This window comes from Cajanus cajan, chromosome 7, assembly GCF_000230855.2.
Source record: "Cajanus cajan strain Asha chromosome 7, NIPB_CcT2T_4, whole genome shotgun sequence".
In the NCBI taxonomy this organism is placed as follows: Eukaryota; Viridiplantae; Streptophyta; class Magnoliopsida; order Fabales; family Fabaceae; genus Cajanus; species Cajanus cajan.
In genome coordinates, this window is record NC_138523.1 from 26,155,311 (window position 1) to 26,174,308 (window position 18,998).

General features: G+C 34.9%; 1 protein-coding gene across 10 annotated transcripts; it reads right to left on the bottom strand.

The window, feature by feature from the left end:
- Positions 1–1,072: 1,072 nt before the first annotated feature.
- Positions 1,073–17,091, bottom strand: LOC109819298 (uncharacterized). 10 transcript variants are annotated; one of them, XR_014427716.1, is made up of 9 exons: positions 16,911–17,087; positions 16,624–16,792; positions 16,421–16,524; positions 15,576–15,749; positions 14,849–14,956; positions 14,526–14,592; positions 13,033–13,070; positions 12,268–12,326; positions 1,073–1,584 (listed from the first exon to the last, which is right to left on the bottom strand). XR_014427716.1 is itself a non-coding variant. In XM_083059465.1 (7 exons), exons 4-6 carry the CDS (start codon positions 15,729–15,731, stop codon positions 14,539–14,541), a joined length of 318 nt encoding a protein of 105 aa, XP_082915591.1. In that variant the 5' UTR covers positions 15,732–15,749; positions 16,421–16,524; positions 16,624–16,792; positions 16,911–17,087; the 3' UTR covers positions 12,902–13,070; positions 14,526–14,538. The 10 variants fall into 10 exon arrangements, 1 of the variants encoding a protein (XP_082915591.1); XR_014427717.1 differs by lacking the exon at positions 1,073–1,584 and adding an exon at positions 10,937–11,363; XR_014427715.1 differs by lacking the exon at positions 1,073–1,584 and adding an exon at positions 10,937–11,379.
- Positions 17,092–18,998: the final 1,907 nt, after the last annotated feature.

Sequence of the window (18,998 nt, forward strand, 5' to 3'; positions counted from 1 at the left end):
ACTCCTTCCACCAAGGGGTTGATGATGGACGTCCAAGGTGGGAAGAATCTCCTTGCTAAGGCCAAAATGATGACCTTAAGGGTGATGTTCCTTCAAGGGTGAGGCAAAAAAAGGAAGGTGGGCGTAAATGGATTGATTTTGGCGAATATGAGAGATAAATGGAGGATGGTGTTTTTAGGTGTTCTAGTTGGCTCTCTTCATCAAGTGGGGATGAAGGCCACTCAAGGGAACCCTAAACTCACTCTAGGGAGGAGATAGGAGAGGTAGGCCGTGTAGACCTAGTGACTAAGGAGAGGATTTGAGGCAAAAATGCTCACTCAAATTCATATATTCCAAAGTATTTACAAGTGGTGGGGTGTTGGGTATTTATAGGAGGGGAGGCATCTAGGGTTGCATTTGGAGTAGGCAAATGCATTCCAAATGAAATGCAAATGAACCCTAGATGCAACTTGGTGGCCAAGGATGGAATCTATGGGTTTAGATTGGCTATATCTAGGTACATGATAAGACCATGCAACCTTTGCCCTCCACTTGGGCCTAAGCCTTTCTAACACCAAAAATAGGTCCAAGGTCACCAAAAAAATGCGTCATCTCCTAATGTTAAACCCTAGCCCAAAATTAAAACCCTAATCATCTAGAACACCCCATAATACAAGGGTAAAATGGGAAATACAAAAGAAAATAAATTCTAAGTCCTAAACACCCCAAAATACAAGGGTAAAATTGGAAATACAAGAAAATAAATTCTATGACTAAAATACCCCAAAATACAAGGGTAAAAATAGAAAATAAAATAAATGCTAAAAAAAACTTAGGAGCTAAGGTCCAAAAATGGCCTCACTATCCCATTCCTCTTGCCTCCTTTAGTATATCACCCCTTGGTCTTCTCGGCCTTAGTGTTATTCCACCAGTGGTGCCTAGTGTATTTATAGGAGTGGGAGGCATCTAGGGTTGCATTTGGAGAGTGCATATGGCCGAAATTTACAATGCCAAATGCACACCAAATGAAATCCAAATTAACCCTAGATGCAACTTGGTGGCCAAGGATGTAATCTTTGCGTTTAGTTAGGCTACATTTAGGTGCACGATAAGACCATGCAACTTTTTCCCTCCACTTGGGCCTAAGCCTTTCTAAGTCCAATAATAGGTCCAAATACCACCAAAAATGCGTCTAGCTCCCTAGTTAAATACCTTAGCCCAAAATTAAAAACCTATGATCTAAAGCACCCCACAATACATGGGTAAAATGGGAAACACAAAAGAAAATAAATCCTATGACTAAGATACCCCATAATACAAGGGTAAAATGAGAAATACAAAAGAAAATAAATCATATGTGTAAGATACCCAAAATACAAGGGTGAAAATGGGAAATTTAAAGATAAGGGAAAAATAGGAATAAATTTTATGCTAATAAAAATGTAGGAGCTGAGGCCCAAAAGTTGGCCGACTCCTCTTAGGGTTTTCAAAACTAACCCATTTCTCTTGCCTCTTTCAAAATATCACCTCTTGGTCTTCTTGGCCTTAGTGTGATTCCATCATTTCCTACCTCTTGAAAATGATTTGACCTCAAATTAAGAGGTTCTTCGTCATGACCAACAAAAACATAAAAATAAGCATGAGAGGCAATAGTATATGATATAAATGGAAAGTGCATCCTAAGAGGAGTTCCACTAGAAATGCTAAAAAGATTTTCTAAACTAAAAGGACTAGACTCCCTAATGCTAAGGATAGAATCCTCCCTATGATGAAGTCTAGGTGTATAATGTAACACCCCAATTTTCAAAAAGGTTATTATTATTATTAGATGGTATTTGGTCATAATTATTTTAATAATTATAGAGGAATATTATTTTGTACGTTTTAAATAATTATTATTTTGGACAATTATTTTGTACGTATTAAATAAGTATTTTTATTAGCATTTTTAAATAAATATTTATATGTTTTAAGAGAAGGTTGATTTTATATGATATTTTGTTATTGAAATTATATTATTATATTTAGGGTCAGAAATATATTATTATTATAGAGAAAAAATATTTTATAATATACATGTATTTATTTTATTTAATTATTTTGAGGAAAATTAGAAGTGGGTTAGAAGAGAAGGAAAATGGGTTGGGTTGACCCAGTCCAATGGATTAATTTTAAGAAAGGAGTCAGGTGGTGTTAACCCTATCTGCCTCATTTGCATTCTGAAGGGTTAGGGAAAAAAAGAGGAGAAACAAAGAGCTCTAAGGAAGAGTACTCAGGAACGATCTTAGATCACACCAAGACCATTCATCTTCTGCTCATCCAGGTACGGGGGAGATGTGTTTCTTCATATGTGAATATAGGGGTGTTCGGGTAGTGAGGGCAATCCCTAAGTCCCTCTAGGAACTCTATTTAAAATTCTGAACGATTATCTGTGCAATCGATGTTCTAAATTCTTAATTCATTTGGAAGAACTTATTTCTTGAATTGTCTTTGAATTCCATTGGGGCTTTCTTGTTAATTCTTTATCCTTAAATTTGATGACTTGAATTTTATGTGTTAAGAAGAGTTTAGATTTTTTTTTGTAAAACCAATGGAAACCAATTTTTGAGGCTTGAGATGTGTATGGATTGATTTGAAACGTATGAAGAATATAAATGGAGTTAAACTGAACCAACGGGGTGTAGAAGTAGTGAAAATTGGTAAAAACCTTGTTGAAACTCGTAAAACGCAGGTTTAATTTCACAGAGGGGAGTCTGGGCAGAGATTTGGGCGCTCAGCGCCAGTTTTGGGCGTCGGGCGTCGGGACCCCGACATATGTTTGTAATTTTGCGATATCTTTCTGTGTAGTTATCCAAATCGAGTGCCGTTTATTTTGTTAGAAACTAGACATCTGGGGCTACCATTTAGACACACGAATCGCGTAAAAATATTAATATTTGATCAAGTTATGTGAGTTACAATTTGAGCCTTCCAATCTGTGTGCGAACCACAACATCAATTTTTGTGAGCCCTGAATGGTAACCTAAACGACTTTATTAGGATTTGTGTTCTTCGTGAAAGTTGTAGATATTGATGTTAGGATTCTAATGGAGTTGGGATCACTTAGAAAGGATATGTATATCTCGAGTTATGGTTAAATTATTAACTGAATGTCATAGATATTATGATGTGTGTGAAGAATTATGTGAAATTTGTGGTCTATGATGTTGATAACTTAATGATAGGTACCTAGCATGTGAGGATGATATTGCATGGATTGTTATTGACATGTGATGATGTTATATAATGGAGATGCATTAATTATGAGTTACGTGGGATGCATGAGTTGCATGAGACTTATGAGTTGCATGTGGTGCTTGAGAAGCCAGACGTGGCTATATTGCATTGGACCCTGGGCCTAGAGAGGGGTTGAGACAGGGGGGACCATGACGGGAGGCATTCCATGCGTGGGCCGTTGGGTGTTTAACTGTGCAGCTCACTGGCCACAGAGGGTTTAACGGTGGGTGGATTGCCTTTGCACGGGCCGCTGGGTGTTTAACCGTGCAACATACCGGCCCTGGGAGGGTGTGAGAACGGTATGCCCGCATTGGCAACAACTAAGGGAATTGACGAGGTACGCCCATTGTGCAGAGTGCCAAGTTGAGACTCTTAGGAGAGGAGATGTGTATGAGCATATAGTGAGCATGTGTATGAAAGCTTGTATGATTGAAAAAAAATGATGTTTGGTAATTATATGAGATGTATTTGTTGTTTATAGTTAATGATGATATTTTGGTGCACGGTGTGGGGTGGGAATTGGGTAGCTCTATGTTCATATATGATGTTATCTATCTCTCACCGTCCTATTTTTATGTGGTTTTCTTTTAGGTGAAGATGAAGGCACTCATAGTGTTGAGTTCTAAAGGGAAAGGGTTCTGCTCTGATAGGATGTGACATTGGGGCATGAATTTAGGATGCTTTAGTTATGAATTGTTATTTGTCGTTTGAGGAAACTTATTTTTAGGAGTTTTATATTCACCTTATATTTGTAAATTCTGGATCCCTTTCATTTTTCTTTAGAGACCTTGATAATTTTCTTTTAAGAGTAAAACTTTATTATTATTATTATTATTATTTCTATTTATTTCAAGACTTGTGAACCTATGAGTTTTTATTAAAATATGTGGACCCTTCTTGATGTTATATTTATTGAATTATTCTTATTGTTGTTACTTATCTATTATGGGGTAGAAGGGTGTCACATTTAGTGGTATCAGAGCAGGTCGATCCAATCGGCCGTGAGTTATGAGTCTACTATGCTTGTTTGGTAGATGAATGATGGAATATGTTTTGCTTTATGATGAGGATAATGATGATGATGATGATGTTTCCCTTGTGTTGTTAGTGTTGTGCTTACACTTATATTGTTTTCTCATAATTTGGCTGAAAGACATGATATAGCTTAGTTGAGGCTATTCATGATTGCTTATTTGTTTTGATACTTCTTGCTTACGTAAGAAGTAGTGGTTGAGTGGTATCGCTCGTATTGCAAGCATATGTGCCAGTAGTAGTGGATGAAGCCTTGCTAATCAACTAGAAATTATTGGGACCTTAGATTTGGGTGAGACATTGATTTGTCGAGAGTTTACGGTTAATGGAGTTTCTAGAATCTATAGTTGTAGCGATTGAATCCAAGGAGGCTGTATATGAGAATTGGAGTTTTGGTATCCTTGATGAGAGATTGAAATGTTGGTAATTCCCTTGAGTGTTGGTGTTGGCATGTTTACCGTTTATGGTTTAGGTAGCATGTGAGTTTTATTTTCTAAGTCTGTTTTGCTAAATATGTGAGTTGTTTGGTTTAGGATTGTAGTGGGAAGCTTGAATATGAAGTTGAGGTGTGAGTTTGGAAGGGTTGATGTATTTTTGTGGCCTTAGATATATTGATATACTATTGCTGTTTGGTGTAGAGGATATTTTCGCTGCAGTTTTGTTGTGCCATTATGACTACCATATTGACAGATTTAGATTTTATGATCTTCATAAAAGTTGTAGCCTTAGACGTTATCTTTCCAATGGAATTGGAATCAGGTAAAACGGAGGTCTAGAACTCTAGTTATAGCTACTTTGGTGATCAAAGGTCTAGCTGTAAGCGCCGAATATATCTGCTGCGGTTTTTGAAATTTTTAGCTAAGAAGAGGATCTTTTAGAATTTTATGTCTTCATAAGAGTTTTAACTTATTCTCTTAGCTTTCTTTTGAGATAGGTTTGAGATCATTTGGATGAGTATAACTCTCTAGGTATCATTTTCTTTGATCATTGTTGAAGGGATATGTATGGTGTCATGATATTTTTGAATCGTTAGACAATGCAAGGATAAAAATTGATTTTTGTCATGATTCTAAGATGTTAGGTGGATTGAGAGGTTGTTTAAGATTGTATGATGTTATGTGGTAAAGTTGATTCATGCTTTATGGTGTAAACGATGATTGATTCGTATATGCTTAGGGATAGTATATATGAAGATTTTAAAATAGGTATTCTAATATGATTTTATATGCATGTATGTATATATGAGGATAGATGACTTTATGGATCAATTAGTGGATGTTTGTGTATTAATGAGATTGATCTTAGGATGTGATATCACCATATTAAGAGTTAAGTGTGAAGATATATCCAAGATAAATTTAGGATAGATTATCTAAGTATAATTTTTGACTGTATGAGATGAGTGTTCTAGGCCATGTAATTTTCTTGCAAAGGTATAACGTAGATCTATCTAAGATAGAAGTTGTGCTTAAGTGAGAGATACATGAGTCTATTAGCGAGGTTATGAGTTTCTTGGATTAGCTCATTGTTGTTGGATATTTATTGAGTAACTTTCTAAGATAGCATTACCTTTGAACATATTGAGTAAGAAGAGTGTTATTTTTTGTGTGAGATAGTAAGTGTGATAGTAGTTTCCAAATTCTTAAGGAAAGATCGACTAGTGCGCTAGTGTGAGCATTGGCCGATCTTAGTAAGCCTTTTGTGATATATAGTTATGCTTCTAAAGATATGTTTGGGAGGAGTATTGTGACAAGAAGGAAAGGTAGTAGGTTATGATTTTAGGTAATTGAAAATTCATGAGAGGAATTTTCTTATCTATGACCTTGAGTTAGTAGCTTTAATATTTATACTAAGATTTGGAAACATTATGTATATGATTCCAAGCTTGAAGTATTTTTTTGATCGTTAGAGCCTTAATTATCTGTTGACTAAGTAGTTAATTATGTGACTAAAGAGATAGTTTAATTTCTAGAGGACTAATATTTCAAACGTAGTTGTTAATTGAGTAAAGCTATTGTGGTGACCGATGTTTTGTGTAGGAAACCTTTATATTTATCTTCCCTTATGATTAGAGAGATGAATCCTTTTGGCTCAAATTAGAGATTTAAGTTTGGCTTATAAGGTTACTCTTAGTAGTGTGAGACTAAGTATGACTTGAGTAACGAATGGATTGTTGAAGGAAATTGGAGAAGCACAATTTTGGTGACAAGATATGAGGCTATAGGATAAGGTGATGGATAAGAGTTTGACTTGGGTGTAGATGGAGTGGTGAAATTAGAGATCTGATATGTATACCTAGTGAACTTACGCTTAGGTGCTTAATCTTTAGAGATGATCATAGAAGTAAAACCAATGTTGTAGCAGATGCCTTGATTATGATAACCTCTGGTATATCGTTTATGATGATTTAAGGGTTGGATTTGATTGAAGAATTTAGAGACTTATGCTTTGTGTGTGAGATTATCCTTAGGAGCATTGAATTGATTATGTTGAAAGTGACTAGTGAATTAATGGATGAGATTAGAGAAGCCTAGGAGTTAGAGCCTTTCTTAGAGAACCAAGTGGAAAAGATTGGTAGGAGTGTAGATAATTTTTTTGAGTAGAATCGATGTTATTTTAAGGTGCAAGAACAAATTTGGGTGCTTAGTAACCTTCAATTAAGAAAGATGATTTTAGAGGAAGGACATTCATTTAGGAGCTACTGAGATGTATCGGGACCTTAGGAGGATGTATCAGAGTGGTGCAGCGGAAGCATGGTGGCCTAAGGTGAAGAGAGGAGTAGAGAAATTGTATGCTCGTGTTTAGTATGCAAGAAGTCTTTTGGAATTTTGTAGCACTTAGACGTCCCATTTTGGAACTGTAATGGTGAGTGGATAGACCTTAATTGTAGGTTTTTCTGAGATACTTAAGAGATCGATTCTATTTGTGTTTTAGTAGATAGACTCGCCAAGTTTACTTGTTTTACCTTTAGATATCCTTTGGTGAAATTGATAGAGTTGTACATCAATAAGGTAGTGAGGTTGCATAAGGATTAGAAAGTAAGAAGAGAGAAGTCTACCATTACAAAAATTTCGGCGACGAAATTTCTTAAAGGAACTCCCCAATTTTCAAAAAGGTTATTATTATTATTAGATGGTATTTGGTCATAATTATTTTAATAATTATAGAGGAATATTATTTTGTACGTTTTAAATAATTATTATTTTGGACAATTATTTTGTACGTATTAAATAAGTATTTTTATTAGCATTTTTAAATAAATATTTATATGTTTTAAGAGAAGGTTGATTTTATATGATATTTTGTTATTGAAATTATATTATTATATTTAGGGTCAGAAATATATTATTATTATAGAGAAAAAATATTTTATAATATACATGTATTTATTTTATTTAATTATTTTGAGGAAAATTAGAAGTGGGTTAGAAGAGAAGGAAAATGGGTTGGGTTGACCCAGTCCAATGGATTAATTTTAAGAAAGGAGTCAGGTGGTGTTAACCCTATCTGCCTCATTTGCGTTCTGAAGGGTTAGGGAAAAAAAGAGGAGAAACAAAGAGCTCTAAGGAAGAGTACTCAGGAACGATCTTAGATCACACCAAGACCATTCATCTTCTGCTCATCCAAGTACGGGGGAGATGGGTTTCTTCATATGTGAATATAGGGGTGTTCGGGTAGTGAGGGCAATCCCTAAGTCCCTCTAGGAACTCTATTTAAAATTCTGAACGATTATCTGTGCAATCGATGTTCTAAATTCTTAATTCATTTGGAAGAACTTATTTCTTGAATTGTCTTTGAATTCCATTGGGGCTTTCTTGTTAATTCTTTATCCTTAAATTTGATGACTTGAATTTTATGTGTTAAGAAGAGTTTAGATTTTTTTTTGTAAAACCAATGGAAACCAATTTTTGAGGCTTGAGATGTGTATGGATTGATTTGGAACGTATGAAGAATATAAATGGAGTTAAACTGAACCAACAGGGTGTAGAAGTAGTGAAAATTGGTAAAAACCTTGTTGAAACTCGTAAAACGCAGGTTTAATTTCATAGAGGGGAGTCTGGGCAGAGATTTGGGCGCTCAGCGCCAGTTTTGGGCGTCGGGCGTCGGGACCCCGACATACGTTTTTAATTTTGCGATATCTTTCTGTGTAGTTATCCAAATCGAGTGCCGTTTGTTTTGTTAGAAACTAGACATCTGGGGCTACCATTTAGACACAAGAATCGCGTAAACATATTAATATTTGATCAAGTTATGTGAGTTACAATTTGAGCCTTCCAATCTGTGTGCGAACCACAACATCAATTTTTGTGAGCCCTGAATGGTAACCTAAACGACTTTATTAGGATTTGTGTTCTTCGTGAAAGTTGTAGATATTGATGTTAGGATTCTAATGGAGTTGGGATCACTTAGAAAGGATATGTATATCTCGAGTTATGGTTAAATTATTAACTGAATGTCATAGATATTGTGATGTGTGTGAAGAATTATGTGAAATTTGTGGTCTATGATGTTGATAACTTAATGATAGGTACCTAGCATGTGAGGATGATATTGCATGGATTGTTATTGACATGTGATGATGTTATATAATGGAGATGCATTAATTATGAGTTACGTGGGATGCATGAGTTGCATGAGACTTATGAGTTGCATGTGGTGCTTGAGAAGCCAGACGTGGCTATATTGCATTGGACCCTGGGCCCAGAGAGGGGTTGAGACAGGGGGGACCATGACGGGAGGCATTCCATGCGTGGGCCGTTGGGTGTTTAACTGCGCAGCTCACTGGCCACAGAGGGTTTAACGGTGGGTGGATTGCCTTTGCACGGGCCGCTGGGTGTTTAACCGTGCAACATACCGGCCCTGGGAGGGTGTGAGAACGGTATGCCCGCATTGGCAACAACTAAGGGAATTGACGAGGTACGCCCATTGTGCGGAGTGCCAAGTTGAGACTCTTAGGAGAGGAGATGTGTATGAGCATATAGTGAGCATGTGTATGAAAGCTTGTATGATTGAAAAAAAATGATGTTTGGTAATTATATGAGATGTATTTGTTGTTTATAGTTAATGATGATATTTTGGTGCACGGTGTGGGGTGGGAATTGGGTAGCTCTATGTTCATATATGATGTTATCTATCTCTCACCGTCCTATTTTTATGTGGTTTTCTTTTAGGTGAAGATGAAGGCACTCATAGTGTTGAGTTCTAAAGGGAAAGGGTTCTGCTCTGATAGGATGTGACATTGGGGCATGAATTTAGGATGCTTTAGTTATGAATTGTTATTTGTCGTTTGAGTAGACTTATTTTTAGGAGTTTTATATTCACCTTATATTTGTAAATTCTGGATCCCTTTCATTTTTCTTTAGCGACCTTGATAATTTTCTTTTAAGAGTAAAACTTTATTATTATTATTATTATTATTTCTATTTATTTGAAGACTTGTGAACCTATGAGTTTTTATTAAAATATGTGGACCCTTCTTGATGTTATATTTATTGAATTATTCTTATTGTTGTTACTTATATTATTATTATTATTATTATTATTATTATTATTATTATTATTATTATTCGTAATATAAAATTATTATATATTATTATTATAGTACAAATATGAGATTGTATATTTGAGGATGACTTAAATGAATTAATTTGTACAAATTATACTGACAACATACATAGACATTTCAGTAGCTTACTCATCAGAACTTCACAGTTAAGCGTGTTTGACCTGGAGTAGTACTGGGATGGGTGACCTTCTGGGAAGTCTCCCAGAAATTGCACAAGTAAGGATAAAACACGCTAAATAGTGACATATTGTGAAATAGAACCCTTGAGAGGCCAAATATGAGAGTTGTTACATTAATAAATTTATTAAAATTAAAAAAAAAAATTATAATTTTCGACGGATTTTTCCGTCGAAAATTTTGACAGCAATTTTTGACGGATTTTTCTGTCAAAAATTTTGACAGCAATTTTCGACAGATTTTTCCGTCAGAAAATTCTGTCAGAAATTTTCGACGAAAAATTATTTTCGACGGATTTTTTTTTTTACGCCACTTTTTCCGACGGATTGAAATCCGTCAGAAATCCGTCGAAAAAAGCAAAATCTGTCAGAAATTTACCTATTTCCGTCGGAAATTAGTGTTTTTCTTGTAGTGAAGGTTTTAGGGTGGATGATGATAGAATGAGCGAATGGGAAGTAGGATAGAATGTGTTTGATGAAAGGCTTGAAAGATGCACTCTAGGGTTGGCTCACTTTATTGATGATGAAGGCTACTTCTAAGGGTTTTCTCTCAAGGTAAAGATGGTAGGGTTTGGCTAAAAATAGCCAAGGGTGACTAAGGAAAGATATAAAGGCACAAAAGGCTCTCTATATATTCAATAGCCAAAGTATTTACAAGGTGTGGTGCTTAGGGTATTTATAAGAGTGGGAGGCATCTAGGGTTGCATTTGGAGAGTGCATGGCCGAAATTTACAATGCCAAATGCACACCAAATGAAACCCAAATTAACCCTAGATGCAACTTGGTAGCCAAGGATGGAATCTTTGGGTTTAGTTAGACTACATCTAGGTGCATGATAAAACCATGCAACCTTTGCCCTCCACTTGGGCCTAAGCCTTTCTAAGTCCAAAAATAGGTCTAAAAACCATAAAAAAAACATTTAGCCTCCTAATTAAATACCTTAGCCCAAAAATAAAAACCTATGATCTAAATCACCCCATAATACAAGGGTAAAATGGGAAATACAAAAGAAAATAAACCTTGTGACTTAGATACCCCAAATACAAGGGTAAAATGGGAAATACAAGTGAAATAAATTCTAAGACTAAAATACCCCAAAATACAAGGGTAAAATTGGAATAAAGCAATACAATCCTATACTACTCAAAATGGGCCTAGGAGATGGATCCATACTCCATATTTATGATGAGTATGGCTCTAGGCATGCTATCTCCTTCATCTTCCTCCATTCTCCTAGCTATGGACCATTTGATGGGTCCCACATGAAGTTCCAAGGATGGTCTTCCATCATCCCCTCCTTCTTGAGAAGGATTTGACCTCAAATCATTATGCTCCTACATTCCATTGGTCCTTCAAAAGATGTGAGACCACAATTAGGGAAGTAAAATACAAAAGCTTAGCTATGTAATCGTTAAGTACACAATTTGTTGAATGATACTGCTAAGGGGATTGAGGGAGCCAAAGAGGCATCACCAACCAAGCAAATTTTGAAAAAGTTATTGACCCATGCAACTCATTCACCAAATCATCTATCTTAGGGATTGGGTGCCTTTTATTCAATGATGGCTTTTATAAAAGGTGCTCATCCTCCATTACCATCTTTCTTTGGCATCAAAAGAATGAGGATGGCACAAGCCACTACTAGAAGGATTGTATTCTAAGTCGGTTATTTTTCCATATCTACATCGGTTTTAAAACCGACTTAGATAAGGGTGACGTAGATGAATGAACATATCTACGTCGGTTAAGTAAAAATCGACTTAGATGTATTTAAGTCGGTTGTAAAAACCGACTTAGATGTATTTATACATTTAAGTCAGTTGTCACAAAAATGTCTTAGATGTGCACATACATCTAATTCGATTTTTATCAAAACTGACTTAGATGTATATGTGCACATCTAAGACGGTTTTTATTCAAAACCGACTTAGATGTATATGTGCACATCTAAGACGGTTTTTATTCAAAACCGACTTAGATGTGCACATATACATCTAAGTCAATTTTTAAGTAAAAACCGCTGTAGATTGTATTTTTTTTAACCAGATTAATTTTTAAAACACCAATTTCCACCACAATAAACACCATCATAACGAATGATCCAAGCTACTCAGTTTGAAGAACAAAACAAGGCATGAATAATTGAGTTTGTTTCACATAATTCTGAAAACAAATCATTGGTAAAAGAATTGAAAGAGGTATGATCTGATTCTTACTTAGAAATCTTGCTACCCTTACCTTAGTTTTAGAAATTGACTCAAACTGTTGAAGAAACTTTGACAGATGATGGTTGGACCCTAGCAATCCAAGAACTTTATCAGTCACAAGAAATCATGTACAAACATATATTTCCGAGATAAGACAAATGTATTATTGGAAAAAGATAGATATTTTGAAACAAATTTGATGATTTTTGTCAAATTACAAAGTGAGTTTTTTTTTTTAATTATAGTATTGATATGAAGTATTATTTATTTTTAAAAATAATAACTAATTTTTGTTAGGAATCCTAAGTGCACATAATGTAAGTATTTCTCTCATAATATAATTTATTCCATATTTAATGTTAGAATTTGAAATTTAAATAGTTTGATAAGAGATATAAATTTGAAATTTAGATTTAGTTGGAATAAAAATCTGGTTTTGAGGATATTAGTTAGTATACTATGTTTTCAAATAGTAATGAACTCTAATTTTCTGACTCATATATATTAATTATCGTACAATACTAATAAAGCCTATCACAATATATAGATAATTAAAGTCTTTATATAATTTTAGTTATCTATATAAAAAAAATTCACGTCTAGCAATATGATTTTCTGACCATTACTGTGTTTTAACTTTTAGAGAGTAATTCAATAGTGGAGAGTGGAGAAATCCCAAACAATCAATTGCTAGCACTAGCAATATTGCTGTAACTTCAATATATTATAACTGGAACAATTTCTTTTTTAAAATATAAATGCATTCACAGTAAAGAATAAAGAAAATTCCTTATACCAAGCTTCATCAAGCAGAGCAATGATTCCACCAGGTTTCTGAAAGAAAGAAAGAAAGAAAGACATTTCTTAGATATCAGTGTTGTGATATTCTGAAAGTAGATTCAGAGGATACAATCTTAGCAAATTCTGAAACAAATAATCCATAAATAATGTTAAAATTGATATAAAAACAATTAATTGTTACTTTCTCTTATTTCCATCTTGTCAAAATTGACGTGAACTCAAAGATGTTCATATTCTTCGAACCAGAGATAAATCAATGATCCATGTGTGGTCCACAATGTAGTTGCTGTCAGTCTTTTGTGAGTTTAATAATAAACTTTATCATTATGTGGTGCAAAACTATGATTCAGACAATCACAAGGTTTATTACGTGAGAATAAACCTCATTGAACACGAAAAATGCCAATTAAGTCATTCCAAAATAAACTAGATGTTTTACAAATTACAATAGTCATATGGATGTACTTCAGTTCCTGAGTTAGATTTGCATGTGAGACGCATATTAGGATGAAGATCTGCTCAAGGTTTATATGTCATTTGTGTTAATCCAATCAAGTTCCGATAAAGACTCGATCCTACTAGGAGTTTTCAAACTTTGATATTGCAATTGATAACAAGCCTATTATTTGACTACTGTTGTTTTTCTCATGTTGAAATTCTCTTGGCCAAGTTTTGTTTTCTTTTTGCACCATGGGGAGGAGGCAGTTGCATAATAAAACCAGAAAATTTTATGCTAGAATTTGGTATCATCTTTCTGCATTCTAAAGGTTCTTATTCTGTTTTATTATCCTTTCTTAGGGGATACTTCATTCTTCTTTGCATAATGAATATTGGAGACTGATAGATCCTCAAGGGAAACCAACAGGAGTGATGGGATGGTGGGCTTCTCGTGCTGTTAGATTCCTAGAGAACCATGATACCGGGTCCACACAAGTATCAGCTCTCCCTCTCTCTCTATCTATCTAATGAAGTTTGATGCATAAAATATTTGTTAGGAACCCAGAAATGGATCTTGAATTTTTGTTAATGTGCTTCATAGCTCTGGGAATTTGGTCTATAGAATTTGTAGGGTATTCATAGCAATTTTCTTTTTACGAACAAGATTTTTGTTGAAAAAGTGCAACCCAAGTCCCCCACATCATTTGCAAAGGAGCAGAACCATAGGTTTATAAAGTACACACATGCTCCATTGACATGAGACCTTTTGAGAAATAACCAAAAACAAAATCATGAGTGTTTAGGCTCAAAATAATGGATAATACCATACTAATGTAGACATGTGTACTAAGTATCCCCCTTGGTGCACCCTAACAATTTTTAAAATAATCTTTTTTGCATATGCATATTTATTCACTAGCATCATGCTCCAATCAAACTATCCTGACCATTCATATAATGTGCCAGTTATACTCAATTGCAGAGTGAGTTTAGTTGAAACACACGAAAATACATTCTTATTTCAAAGGTCAAACATGAATTCACCAATACCTTGCTGTATAAACTATATAGGCTTTTTAATCGGCTTGATAATGTAATTTCCATTCCCGGAACATAACTGCAAAAACACAAGAAACCTTTAAGAACTATAAAATTGATTACACCATAGCATTATAGTATTCAGCAGTTGACAGTTCTGCATAAAACACAAAAATATAGTTCAGCATGCATTTGTCATGGACAATACCAGAATGTAAAAGTGGTAAATGATAATGGTCAAAAAGAACATACGAAGCTGATATAATCAATTCTCACTCAAGTGCTTCCTCACAAATTACCAATGATGCCAAAGTTAACCTAGCATCATGAACAACCTTTGATTTCGTGCATGTCTCTAGATTATTCCCAATACTATTGAGATAGTTATCATGTTTTCTCCGATCCAACAATATATCAAATGGTACTACAACTTCCAAAAGATCCTGGAAAGTAAAAAAAATATATAAAATAAATAAATAAAAGAGGTAATGTAATTACAATGAAAAATTTGTCAAATCCTTTCCCAAGACTTTTTGAAGCAATGAATAGTAATTACTCAAAACCATCAATCATAAGCATTGGAGAAAACAGGCCAAGGGTTTAACCAGAGACACTTCAGATCGCCACCTAAAGTTATCTTTATATTTTTCAGCAAACATAAAATACTTCGAACCAAATATATTTAATGGTAAGGACTTAAACAAATATGTTGAGTAACCTTCTAATTTAAAGATTAATTTTTGCTTAATGAGCTGCAATCAGGATATTAAGAATCAGTCAAGATAGGATCACTTCATAGTTCATACTTCATATGCCTTCCCCCAGTTCCTCAATCATTTTGCTTCAAAATTTTAGTAGAATAAATTAAGAATTTCATGTAAAAAGACAAAAATATATATTAAAAAAATAGCATAATTATCGAATTATTTTTCGCTCATTGATATCACACAGCAAGGCATAAAACAAGGATTTTGGTGTAAATTGTCACTAAGCACCAGCATAACCGAGATAGAAACTACCAAAGGCAACCATACAGCAGAATTTAATTCTCATGATGCATACCTTCATACTTACGTCCTCATTGAATGTCAAGGATTCATTGTAGAAAGAATTTGAAGCATTCTCGTTCAAAGGTATCAAGTTGCCTTTTACAGAGAATCTCCTCAAGTTTCCTGTTCTGCTAGTAGGACTCCACATAGAAGCCAGATCAACTCGCATCTTTTGAAATATTTGAGGCTGGTATCAAGGTACAAATACAAACATGGATGTGTCAAGAGTCAAAACTATAATAATGCCCAAGTCAAACCTACTTAGGCTTTAGAAAGGAATTACACACAAATTCCACTTTGCTTCAGCTATATTGGGGCATAACCATCCATTGAAGAATGTCCTTTATTTATTGATAAACACTCAACTAATATTCACCAAGAAAAAAAATAAAGGAAAACAGCACAAAAAATATAATTAATAAATAACACAACACAACTTCCACAAAACAAAAATGGAAAATAAAAATTAACAGATGAATAAACACATATATATAAACCACTAAAGGCTATGTCAAACAAAAATAATCTTTACCTGTTTAAAGAAAAATAATTAAAGAATTAACAAAATGGCAACATTAAAGAATTAGCTTTTTGGTGTGGTTTTCCCAAGATTCTTATCTATAGACTTGATTGAGCATCACAAAGGCAAGCAAGCACCTAACAGTAGGAGGTGATAAAAGCCATGAACCTCCATATGATTAAAGTTGATTACCCACACTCCTACGCACAGCTTTATGTTAAACTTTTCAAAAAGAAAATCTCATAGATGGATTCCTGGTTACAACAACTTTAAACAGCATAATTCTACTATTTAAAATAAGTTGTTATTGATTACAGAAGGTATGGCTATTTCAATACCTGTATCAGGTTAAGCAAAAAATTCCTGGTTAGATAAGCTTGGACAATGGCACGAGCACTCAAAAATAGTAGAATAACATCTGACTACTTCTTGCGCCAGAGCTCTGAAATCCAATTAGAGTCATAAAGCAAAAAAGAACAATACCTTGGGATAATGAAATTCAGTCAACTCGATTGATCTTAATACTAGAACGCCAAGTTACCAATTAGAAATGCGTGGGAGACAAGAAAAGATGGACCGTGTGTGGCCCGTTTCTCCCAATAAATCGTTCTATTTGGATCTGGCAAGCAAATGGAGAAACAGGAAAAAGCGGCTTCGAGTTCATCACCAGCCAGAAAGCTCACCCAACATTAACCAGAAAAATCTTGAAACTACGACGACAGAGGGAAATGAGAGAATGAGAGAGAAGATTAAACTTGAGAAGATTAAACTTGGTAATGGTTGCTCCGAAATATGAGAGAATGAAGAGAGAAGAGAAAGAGGAAATACCTTGTCGTCGTTGAGGTTGTGCTTGCCGAAATCGACTTCGTCGTTGAGACTTAGGTTGAGAGCTTTCTAGAACTGAGAGAGAGAACGAGGGTTGTGGTTGGGAGACTGAACAGCGCGCATGAATTAAGAGCGGGGCCGCGAATTTTGGGTCTCCATCGAAGTTGGTTTTACACAAAAACTGTTGTAGATCACATAATATCTAAGTCGATTTTATTAAAAACCGTCGTAGATATATTTGTGTAGGCTATTCTACTACGGGTATTCACTAAACCGTCGTAGATAATGTTCCTTTTATTTACAAAAATGTCACCGCGTCTTATTCTACATCATTTTTTAGTAAATCGTGTTAGATTAAGCGACTTAGATTATTCTTTTTATAGTAGTGAGCGTTAAGGTTTTCCTGAACCTAGCCCTTCTTTCTCTCCAAAGGGAGAATTCTTTTCTTTTCTTTTCTTTTTCTTTTTGTTTTTGTTTTTCTCTTCTTCATCTTTCTTGACTTTCAATTTGAGTTGGTCCTCATTCACTTGAGAAGGTGATAGAGGACACCACAAAAATTTCTTACCCAAGTGTTGGAAACTTATTTTATTGGTGAGGCCATCATGGATTGTTTTCTTTTCAAATTGTCATGGCCTCCCAAGCAAGACATGACTAACCTCCAATGGCACTATTTCGCATAAAACTTCTTTATAATTGCCAATAGAGATTGGTATGCTTGCTTGTTGGTTAACTACAATACCTCTTTCCTCATTGATCCTTTGCATTCTATAAGGTTTAGGATGAGGTTTTGTAGTCAAGGCTAACTTATCAACCAATCTAGTGCTACAACAATTGGAAGTAGACCCACTATCTACAATGAGAGAACAAGTGTTTTCTAGAACCTTGCATTTTGTTTGAAACAAGTTCTCTCTTTGAGATTGGTCAATTTCACTAGATTGATTATTAAGGAGCCTTCTAACCAATAATGTCTCCTTCACACGGAAATATTTCTTCCTCGGAATCTATGGCTTCTTCTTCACTACTAGAGGAAGAAAAAGTAGCTTCATCAAGGCTACTATAGTGATCTTGGACTTTTAAAACCATAGTTTTCTTTGTAGGACATTGAGAAGCAATATGTCCTCTTCCAAGACACTTGAAGCACTTGATTTCACTTGATTTAGACTCTTTGGAAGGTGTTTTGAAAGACGGTTTTTCTTTTTCTTTTTCTTCTTTGGGATAAGGTAGGGAAGAGTGGCCCTTCTTCTTAAAACTCTTAGAATAAGAGGGAGTGGAGTCTTTTTGAAAAGGTTTTCTTTTAAGTTGATGCTCCACCCTTGAACAAAGTTGAACAAGTTCATTCAAATCTCTATAAGGCAAAAGTTTAACTTTATCTCTTATCTCAAGGTTTAGACCACTTTCAAATCTAGAGATTGTGGTCCTCTCTTCCTCCCTAATCCCAGCCCTCATCATTAGCAACTCCATAGATTGCCTATATTCTTCCACACTAGATGACCCTTATTTCAATCTTTGTAGCTTGTCCATAAGCTCACGGTCATAGTATGGACGAATATGCCTCCTTCTCAAGGAACTACGGAGCTCATTCCAATGTTGAATTAGGGGTTCATGGTTTATTCTTCCTTCCTTTTCTAAGGAGGTCCACCGATACATGGCATGCCCTTGGAAGCTAAGGGTTGCCAAAGAAACCTTTCTCTCTTCACTCACTCCATGGCAAGAAAATAATTGTTCTACTTCCATTTCTCAATCCAAATAAGTTTCAACATTGTCTTTGCCATGGAATGGGGGAAGGGTGATGTTTGATTCTTTATTGGAAGACTCCCTATGTCTTGGTTGCCTTAGGGGCCTTTGATAGTAATCATCATTGTGATGACTACTATAGAAGTTATCACTTGCAGGTTGGGTACGATGCCCTTCCTCATCAGGAATACTTGAGGGTATTCTAACCCCTTTAACCTTTTAGGATTTAGGAGAAGAGACTCTTGGTCTTGAACCACTAGCCTCTCCTCCCGCAACTAACCTAGCAAGCAACCTTTTTATTTCTTCATTGTTTTTCTCATTTTCTTAACTCTTCCTCTCTTTTTATATTTTCCTCTT